The sequence below is a fragment of the Rhagoletis pomonella genome, unplaced genomic scaffold (genome assembly GCF_013731165.1).
Source record: "Rhagoletis pomonella isolate Grant_MI unplaced genomic scaffold, Rhpom_1.0 Rhpom_scaffold_00006, whole genome shotgun sequence".
Classification (NCBI taxonomy): domain Eukaryota; kingdom Metazoa; phylum Arthropoda; class Insecta; order Diptera; family Tephritidae; genus Rhagoletis; species Rhagoletis pomonella.
In genome coordinates, this window is record NW_023458560.1 from 31,964,729 (window position 1) to 31,976,057 (window position 11,329).

Consider the following 11,329-nt stretch of genomic DNA (forward strand, 5'->3'; position numbering starts at 1 on the left):
CATACAGACATACATATATGCGAATATGAGTTGTTATAAGTTTGTATGATCATTTTAGTTATTGTTAATTATAAATTTATTTCAATGAGTGCGCTTTGGACATTCGTATATGCAAGTATGTATACATTAGGGATGTTAATCCCAGGATTCTTGGCAAATAATACCGGGATTTTGGGTATTTGTAATTTGCACTGATGGTAATGATAGAAACTGCTTTCCTTGACTAATAATATTAATATTTGTTTTTATATATATAATATGTATAACACCGTGCGATAGTAAATTTTACACACAAATATCAATATATTCGCGAAACCATGGGCCAAATATCAGATTAAATTTTTTGGTACATAAGGGCTGATAAGTATTGAAAATACCCTCTTAAAATTTTATCTTTGTAATTTCGCAAAATTTGTTTTTGAAAAAATTATATGTTAGGGACTTATATAAACTCGATAACATCCTCGAATTTCGTAGCTTAAAAAATTACCTATATGTTCTTTAAATTCATAAAAATTTCCTTTTTCATTTGGTACCATTATTTTTATTCCACATTGCATTGAATTTTTTAAATAATTTTTGAAATTAATCATACCTTTGAAATTACCAAGTCCTGTAAAATAAATCCTGATGTCAGACAGAAAAAGTAAAAACGCCACTTTAAATAAAATGTAGGTTTCAAACCCATTTATTTATCATTTTTTTATGGTACATAGGAGAAATATAAGCATTTTTTTCGATTTAAATTGTTGAAAAGTAATGAATATCTAAACCCCGGGATTAGTCTGGGATTGTGATAATGACATCCCGAAAATACCGGGATCGTAAAAAGCGAAAAAATTAACATCCCTAGTGTACATTCATGTACTTATGTACATACCTACGTTTGCCAAAAAAAGTCACAGCTAATTTAAATGATGCTGAGTTGCTGCAAAAAAAAACGGACACTAGTATGAGGCGATGTTTATGTATGTATCTACAAAGTGTTGTGTATGATGCTACTTTGCAATACTTAGTTTTTATTTGACTAACCCCAAATTTCGTGGTCTTGTGTTGAAAGAGCCATGAGTCAAATTAATGTTCAAGAACATCTTAATTAATTGAAAAATATAGTTTTATAACTATTAGATCTAGCTGCTTAGATACAATTATTTGAATTAAGCAACCAATTTCAAATTTTGTAAAAGCGCATGGCAACTCGTGGCAAACTCATAGCTTTTGCAGAAGATGTGCTGATACTCTTCATGGCAGATCTACAAATCTTATATGAATCGTACAATTTCGCATAGTGTGATTTCCTTTACCGATAAACCAAAATACTAATGAATGTAATTTGCATAGTACATACTTACATATGTACATATGTACTTACATTAATGCTATTAGCCAACGTATTAACAGATTTGTGCAAATAAATATTTCGCATACGCCATGTGGCACCCTTGCTAAATAGTTATACATAGTTTTAAAAATGTAATAGGAAGTTTTTTAAAGTTTACTTTTTTTCAAAAGAAAGGTCTTTATGATATATTTTTGAACGAAATTCCGCCTTCGCATTTGGTTCGGAGACAACTTTATGATAAGATTTTTAATTTAATCTAATTAGATTTAAGTACCTTAGTGTATATTAAGATTCTACAAAATTTTTTTTCCGTCTTTGAAATTTTCCATACATATGGGTAAATACATTTTTTCGTATAATTGCTTTAAAACCGTTTTTTGATCGAATGAAAATATATTCCTTCGGGAATCTTCAAACAATAATTTTTAAAATGCACATTAAACTTTAAAATTTTAGTAAATACTTTTTTCATAGCCGATAATGTCATCTCTTATATACAAAAATTAATTATTTTATGTGTTCGTAGCTAAATTAAGCATGTTTTGGAAAAATATTAATAGTAAAAAATGCATCACAATTCTATTGTTGGAAGATTTTTGTAAGGAAATATTTTTGTTCTAGCAAAAAGTTGATTTTCCTGTGTATTTTTGGACCACCATAGTGTACGTTCTCCCGGGATCCCTTTTTAAGGTCTCGAAAATCCCGGGATTCTTGGCAAGTAAGCGATTTGGGGATTCTTGCTTTCCGCCCCCAAAAATGCGCTGTTGCACTGTGTGGTCAGTAGTTTATACTTTATTTTTTGGAGATTTACAATAAAATTAAAAGATTGGAAATGAATAAGCAACGAATGCTCATGGCATGTGCTTAACTCAGCGGAAAAGAAGTCTGATGATTTTTTCAGTTTTCCTAAAACAAATTCAGATTTTTCCCGTCAAAACGTTCTTTTTCGGGATTATTCTTGTTTTAGTTTTCGCGATCTTTTTCAAAAAAATTTTGAGATCTTTTTGAGACATTTCGTTATTTTCAGAAATTTTCGGGATCGTTTGTGTTACATTTTTCGGCCCAAGTTTTCGAATTTTCCAGGGTTTTAGGGATTTTGTCGGAACTATTTCGAAACTACTATTCTATTCAATATTTAGTTAAGCTAAAAATAACGCGGTATTTTGTTACGTAAATAGCATTCAGTGCTGTGAAAATTAGTAAATATATTTCAATACCTTAGGTATTTAGCGCACTTAATGCAAATACCTACTATCATACTCGGTATTTAGTGCCCTTGAAGATACTTGGGTACATAGTTCTTGGTTTTTTACAACACAAATAAGTACCTAAATACTTTTGTAGTAATTCGTATTTAGAAAACACAATTTTGCGCATCACTGTTGTTAACTACATCTTCGAAAAAAAAGAGTGTCAAGTAAGAATCCTACAATTTCGTTTAAAATACGCTTAGTACCCACTTCACAAGACATGTCAACAATTTTAGATTATTATTTTTTTCTTATTGAAGTCGAATTTCTTTTTAGTCGCTGTATTTATTTTGTGCAACTTTGTCTTTTCACCTTTTTAGGAAATACTCGCCGAATCTGAAGAACTTAAATCATCACATAAAGAGATTGAGACGCTCTCAAAATCAATCGTCACATTCCTTGGGGAAGTTCACCAACCCACATCGCAGGCCCTACAGGCCAAAGTGGATAACTTAGTACAGCAGCAAACAAAGTGAGTACCTCAAAGTAAAAATTTTGAAATGTAACATGTGATACACGTATATGAAAACGGAAATGCAGTCAGCCCGTGGAAAATTAGCATATTTTGTGATGTATAAACATAACTCGATAATTATAATATAATAATAGGGATGTTGTTTTGGAAGTAACTAGGAAAACGAATGCGAAAACGATTATGTACAAAAATAGTATTTTATATTTAGTAAATACGTAGCAAGACAAGAAAAAATAGGAGTACGAATTGGAATAAGAACATGAGTACAAATTTATAAATGTTATGTATGTATGCATATTAGGGTGGTCCTTAAAATATCAGCTGCTAAATTTTGTGCGAGACACCCCTTTAAAAAAATTTTAGGGCACGCTAAAGGGGTTCAAAATATTGAAATTTTACCACCTATTAGCCAGCAAGTTTTGGTTCGATCAAAGCAAGTGGTATGTCGTTTGACGCGTATTGATCGAACTTATCAGTTCATACCCCGCAAAACCTAAAAATACCATTACCTTACCCTTGCTTTGTAGTCATTGAGATTATTAAAGAAGTAACTGCCAAAAGCATTTGCTCTCCGTTTTGCTAGAGCCGGGTAATGACTAGGAAAGTTTAGGAAGAGGAAACCCGTCCTCATACATGCAGTCATACGAAGGTGCGTCCTGTCTGGGTGCGTGTAATTCAATCAGACAATGTCCGGTAAGAAATCCATTTACAATGCACAAGTCTTGTTAGCGTTGAACGTTTATGGCTTGCCAGAGTGTTCTACCAATATGTCAGGATCCATTCACTTGTCATCTTGCATTGGCAATTACTGTGAATTTTTCTTAGCTTAAATGCTTCTCCGCCATAAAAAACACTGAGGAGCAGGCGGAAGCTGAATTATATACCTAATTGGATAGGGTGTTTTTCAATAAAATTCTAAAATAGGGCGTTCTTGAAAAGTTTTTTTGAGAAAGGGCGTTTTCGAACTGGCTGCCGAGATAGGTCGATCTTCCACTCAGCAGTCGATATACACACCACAATATTGTATATCAGCTGTTTGCTTGTATACTAACGATGTTTTTTACTACTAGCACGGTGCTGCCATATTTTTAATCACTTAGATTAAGAGCTTATTGAAACTGAAAGGATTAATCGAGAATTAAATTAAAATTAATTTCCACTTAAATGAGTTTGGTGAAACGCAGCTAAATGAGAAACATTTTATGGACTTAATTTTGAAATTAAAAATAATCGTAGTTTTTTTTTAATAAAAATTGGCATTGAGAGCATTTCCTTACGGCATTTATGTACATATTTATTTATTAAATGACATATATGTATTTTTTTTATCATTTTATTGCCTAGTGGAAATTCGGCATTAGATTTCGTTTCCACCAATGTATGCGAATACTATCTAAGAATTATTCCACATTGGAAAACTGCTAGTGACTGTAGTTATGAGGCAGCCCTGCTTCGCCTTCCAAGAAAATTTATAAATTTTAGAATTTAAAGCTTTGTTCATTGTGTTGTTACTGGAATTGAAGATCTAGAATATTATTTTTTATATATTTCTATGCATTCTAGTATTGGTTTTTGCCTCATTTGCTTTGTTACTGAATTTAAGAACATTGTTACACCAACAAACCCATGTCCGAAATATTGCTTTAGATTAAAAAAAATCTCTAATAACTTGTGTAAACGCCTTAACCAAACCCCATCAAATTGGCGACTGCACCTCATTCATTTTTTTTTTTTGTCAACAGGTGCACCCACGACGCTTCGCTTTTAGGCGAGTCAAAATGTATTGAAAAATATAAAATCATATATCGAACTATAATTAACTATTATTAGCAATCTTATCGCTAACCATATACCGGAAATTCTAGTAAATAATGTGACGCTACATCTAGTATGTAAATACCTTACACTACGGCATTCTCCTATTTACATGCAAACGTATTTACCTCTCCAAATAATTGCCGCTGCTGATTTATTACAACCTGTTGCAGTAATATTGTGAACCACATCTTTAGTAACTCAATGCGATCGTTGCGGTTTTTCTACATTTTGTATACATAGATACTTTCAAAGTTTTCTCTCATTCACTCATTGGTTGGCGCTGCTTTCACAATTGCATAACTTCATTCGCACTTGTAATCGCTACCAGAGTGTCTACAAATTGTTGAAAAATGTCTTAATTTTACTATCTAGATATGTATAAGAGTGGCGTTCCTGATAATGTGAGATACCCGACACTAAAGGCAGCAGCTCCCTGTGTGCTGCTGGTCGTGGCGTTAGTGGCGACAAGGCCACAATTGCGGTAAGATCTCTAGCTCACCTAATGGCAATTAGAGTCGTAGCGGTTTTGTTATTGATATGCCAACTGTCTGTGTGCTCTGAAGCGTTTATCCATGGTATCATTGCGCGTATTTATGTATTTTGTTGGTTTGTTTCAAGGCAATGCAAATTGATTTAATTACACGCAGGGGCCGAGTTATGTGAAAGTAAAGACCTCGAGCGTTTTATTAAGATTCATATTATTTTTTAAGTAGCTGCTTCCGCGTAGCAGATTTATTCGAGGAATAGTAAAGAGATTAGTAGAACAGTGAATAAATAAACAGAATTTCAGTCCAACTTTATTCACATGGATGGTGCATACTGGGCATTTGGCATTAGATATCTCTTTGTCACGAAAGTAATGTGTATAAATTTTTGCTCACACTCACACTCACACATTTCTCTGCACAAGACTTTTTTTATGGTTCTTAGTACTTAGTACTACCCACAAATAAAGCATCACAGTCTGGCGAAGGCCGGATAATTGCAGAGAAATTGCTTTGTACACGGTTTCCGTTTATAAAAAAAAAAGTTGGTCTATATGTTTTCGAGCACTCTTTGTCTGAAAGAAAATGCCTAGCACCGTCAGCAAAAAATATTATTAAAAATCAATGCAAATTCTTATCTTACTAAATTCAAGGGGCTATAAAACTGCATACTTAGAATTTTTTTTAAAACATTCTGAATAAAACTGATTTTTTATAATTTTTGTAGAGTTTAAAATTAGGATCTATATGGTTTATGTTCTATAATGAGCTTTAAAACCGCATATGTATATAACTTTTTCTAAAAATTCAAAAAAAAAAAAATAATGTTGGTGAATTTTTTTCGTACGAATCGAAAATCATGACATTTTCTTATAATTTTCTATACGAAAATTTCGATTCGTACGAAAGCCAGAATACGCCTCATTATGTAAAGTTTTTTAACTGGAATAGGCGGCCAATTCTTGTTCTGTGAAAACTGGAAGTGAAAAGATTTTTCATTATTTCACATAAAATTATGCTGAAAATTAATTTATTTGTCAAAAAGTTTTCACTGTGAAAAGTTTTATCGCAAAGATTTTTGGCTATGAAAAAGATAAGGGTGGTCATTTTGCTCAAAATCACAATCTTTTGATAACGAATAGCATTATCTTTTACTAACAATTATATACCAAATAATTACTTGCTAGGTGTTTATTGAAAATCTTTTAATATGTGAAAGTTGCTTACAAAAAGATAAACTAAAATGGTAAAGTGAAAAACTTAAATTTTCACTGAATTTGAATTTTTTATTTCACTTAACCGGTTCATAGAAGGGGAATTGGCTCCCAGGAAAATCGATTTTTTTTTTTCCAAAATTCCTACTTTCTCCGCACTTTGCACAAAAATTATTCAATATAAAGAAATTCAAACTGGAAAGTCGTGCTCGAAAAATCGTATCTAAATTTATCGAATTGGATGAAAATTGCCATCTGCAAAGAATTTCGAAAAATAATTTTTCAAGTTTCCCTCACTCTGCAATGGCTCGCATAACGCTTATTTAGAAGCTCACTGATGTAACCAACAGTTCCCGATATGCTTGGTCCCACAGTTGGATTCAGTCCAGTTGAACACTGACCGCAGTTCGCCAATTCATCAGCTATTTCGTTGCCTTGAACATCACAGTGTCCCGCTACCCACACAAGTTCAAGCTAGTCATTATACCTAAAGCATCTTAAGTAGCCCAGTGTCGTTAAGTCCAGTGACATTTTTAGTCTTGGAGCCATCGGTAAAGAACGTTTTTATCGAGAAAATCTAGATAGTGTTTGGATCTCTTCATATTCTTCTTCCTCCAAAAGAAACTCCAGGCATCACTGGGTCGTTGTGTGCCGAGAACTTTGTACACAACTCTTACTGTTCGGAATTCCCAATGTCGTGTCACAACCCAAAATAGAAATTGTGGTTTTTACCATTAGCTAAGCCACCACAGTGCAGCAGAATAAGAGATGATCGGTAGGTATTTATATCAAAGTACCATATAGCCGGTCTCAGACCGCAGTTATTATTAAGGGCTATTTAAAATTGCGGCAGCACCACTTTGGGCGTTCGCTCAGTTTCTTCATAAATATGTATTTTACTTCCTGTGCTGTGGTCGATGTACCTTCAAAAGTTGACATTAGCACCGCACAGTGGGAAAAGTAATTTATTTGTGTGTTAGCTTAAGCATTAAGAGATTATTGAAATGCCATGCTGAAGGCAACTAAATACATAAAAAATGTGCATATATCAGAAGTTTTGAGGCTTTTGCGAATAACTGTAAAACTGGCATATATGTAAATATGTACATATGCGTCTGTACATACCTCTATAGCCAAATGGAGCTAAATGCAACTACAAAATAAACTAATTGACAATTATACATTGTCAGGTAATGTCGGAAGTATGTACTTACATTTGTACTATACAGTTGCAGATCTTTGTTTTAATAAAAACAGTCGCTGAGATTGCTAAAATCGTATAAAAGCGCAAATACCACAAACATTTCAAGGCAAAAATGGAAATTTCAGCAAAGTAAACTGAACCGTACCACAAAGTATCTCGCTAATACGTAGATACATACGTATATAGTATGTTTTTTAATCCATTAAGTAAACAAAATACGGACTACTCCGCATATAGCATATGTATTCATATGTGTACATTAGACCGTACCACCCTACAAGCAAAAGTATTTTTGCAGGGCAATTTCGAAAAAATGTTTTTGTTTATTGTCGAACGCAGCGGTCGCCTTTTTACATTATTCGGCGGCACCTATCGGCAATAACATTTTTTTTTTTTTTTAAACAGTTCTACTATAAACTTCTAATCAAAAAACTTCCTCAGCAAAAATTTAATGATTTTGGGGGAGCTGCAATTTACTTACATTAGGGTGGTACGTTAGGATGATGAGAACTGAGATTTGGTGGGTACGTATAAAAACGGAGTACGAGGTGAATGAACTTTGGAACAAAAAAAATTTTCTCCTCGAGACAAGAACATCGATATATAATGCCTTAAGATCCGACTGCAAATTACGAACAAAAAAATTAAAAATTCGAATCGAAATACTTCCTTAGTAAAAATTTAATGATTTTTGGCGAGCTTTAATTTACTGATATAGAGGTGGTACGGTAGGGTGGTAACAACTGAGATCTGGTGTGTACGAACAAGAAAGGGATACTTTGGACTACATAAATTGTTCTCCTCGAGACACGAACATCGATATACATATCATACATATTTTAAGATCCGACTGTAATTGCCGGGCAACTTTTTTTTTTTTGAATTTGCTTTGAAAAAATTTTTTTTTTGCTGATATGGTCTAGTGTACATACATACATATACATATATATCAATGTCATATTTAGCGCCATTCTGCCTAGAGGTTGAGTGCCGTCGTTTCCTCAATTGTTTGTGGCTTGATAACGATAATTGAATTTAGTACTCGATCTGATTTGATTTCTTTCGTTGTTGCCAATAAAATGACATTAACGCTGCTATCCAACATTTCTAGTCGTACTAAAATCGCACATTAGCATGTGTATGTGGTTGTACGGTGGCGGTCATATAATTAGGCACCCGATATTTTAACAAGTTCTAACTAGATTTTTTTTTATTTTTATTAAATTTTTTATTTTTTTTATTTTGTATAAAAGTCGAACAAAAACTATGTAGCTAAAAATTTAAAACTTTGTACAAACACGAAGGATTTAACTCTTTATTCGGAATTTTAATTTTAAAAATTCTGTAGTCTTGTAGCGCAATAAATATATGTATGTATAATAGAGTGCAAGCTTGTAGCACCTGGGTCTTTCCGTTGATTTTTAGCGAGTTTTTTTTATAAATGTAGTTAATTTTTCCTAATTTTTTTCTACAAAGTTGTAAATTCGAACTTAGATGATTAGAAGTGAGCTATACGTTCATAAAAAATTATACACATTAAATAAACAAAAGAAAACTAGCAAAACTTGTTAAAATATTGCGTCCCTCTTTAATTTCCCGCCACTGTACATAAGTACATATTTATGTATGTGAGTTTATTTTTTATGCATCTGCGAAATTCTAAGGGTAAACTGTACGACCACTATTTATTTTTAGTGTTGACAACGTGAAAAAATGTCAAGAGTGTATGCGATATCGAGCGCACTTCACACTTGGCGAGAAGCGCGTTGAAAGCGTATGCTGAGCGTGAGCGTTCTTAAGTCACGTGAAATTTAGAAAATCGCAAGAAATAGATTTTTTTATTATTTATTGGTCAGCGGTAGCAAATACATACTTGCGCCGGCACGTCATTAGTGGCTAACCAAAGTTTAGGGAACACAAATAGTTAATTAAATAAGGAAACATTGTGTGACAACATGCTGCGTGTTGCTGTGTGTTTAGCAACATTTGCTCACATACTCCCAAGCTTTTTCGCCGAGCTTTCATTCTCTCATATGATTGTAGCCACTCACTCTCTTTCTCTCTATTTCTCAATCTGCCTCTCCTTCTTATGCTCTTTTACCTTCAAAAGCTGCTCGTTTCCGTTTCCATTTCGTATCGTTTCAAGATTAAATTAATCTATCGTTTTTTTTTTGGCCACCGCAAGAAATTCACCACAAATCTCTAACTTGTATTGGTGTGTCAAAAAATCATATCTACTTAATAGCAAATTTTCGGAAAAAGCTAAGAGCACAGCTAGCTTTTACAATTTTCGAGGTCGTTCATGCTTACCAAAAATGTTTTGTGTATGCTTGCGTGATTTTTGAATATTTTTTTTTATCGACTCTCGAAAAAATAAGTAAACAAACAGATTGAAAATGTTAGTGTTGCGTGGTTTATATTTTTTTTTTTTGTGTATATAGATTTATTAGAGTTGCGTGTTGACAGCTGCAGAGTACTATAATGGAAGGCATTTTTTGGATATTTTTAGTGTCATCCATTTTAGAGTTTCGGGAAACAAAATAAGAAAACAAGTTTTCTAATGGCAGACTAATTGCTTTCTATTTTTATTGCAGGGGAACTGGTTGTCCATGATTTTTATTTTTATTTTTTGTTTTTTTTTTCACACACAGACTTGAGAATTGATTTACAGCTTTTTAGTCTTTATTTCATTTAGTTATTTATTTTCATTATATATTTACTTTGTGCCTTAATGCTTGTTTACAAATACGTTTTTACTATGTTGTTGAGTGAACCCACACTGCCTTTCGAGTGCTACACCAAATTCTTCTTTCTGTGTTTTTTTTTTGTATGCCTTGTTGCTGCTATTGAATAACGCACAGTGCATATTTATATTCTCAATATTTCTTGGAAGCATCAAAAGTTGCTGTCATCTTTCGACACCAGAAGCAATTAATATCTGTTCGTATTCTCCAGATTTTACCGCATATTTTGTGAGCGAAAAAAGTCTGACGTAATTGCATAATTTTCTTTTTTGGAAGGAATATATGTATAGTTGAATGCATAATTTAACTATTAAATCTTACGCATGCTGAAGCAGTAAAAATATATTGTACGCTACTCCTGCGTCTTATTACTTTGTTTTTTTTTCACTTGCAAAGATCGAACATAAAAGTGCGATAATGACTCATTAACCACTGAAATCACTCTTAATTTATTTTCTTTACGTATTAATTAGCATAATTCTAGGAGCATTTGCATACCAATCAGTCTTCTATAATAAGATTTACACAGAGAAAAATATAAATACATATACGTATGGTTGCCTCTTTCATTCTATCCTATCCAAAGAACGGAAGATTGGTATTTTATAGAAGCAAAATGCGGGCTTCAAGCGTAACCATTTGGAAATATGTAGATCAGCGCGATGTTGATAGACAGGCTATATTAAAGCCTTTTGACCTGTAGATGAAAACTACTACAAAACTATATAAAAATACGTTCTCTGAAAATGAAATAAACTAAACTCAGATGATTCCATCAGTGTGTCAGATGAAAATGG

General features: G+C 32.8%; 1 protein-coding gene across 1 annotated transcript in view; it reads left to right on the forward strand.

The window, feature by feature from the left end:
* The window catches only part of LOC118740582 (nesprin-1-like), a 136,301-nt gene extending 133,233 nt beyond the window's left edge, over positions 1 to 3,068 (forward strand). The window contains exon 15 of the mRNA XM_036472179.1: positions 2,913 to 3,068. Within this exon, the coding sequence (XP_036328072.1) occupies positions 2,913 to 3,068 (156 nt within the window). The remainder of the gene's footprint in view (positions 1 to 2,912) is intronic.
* Positions 3,069 to 11,329: the final 8,261 nt, after the last annotated feature.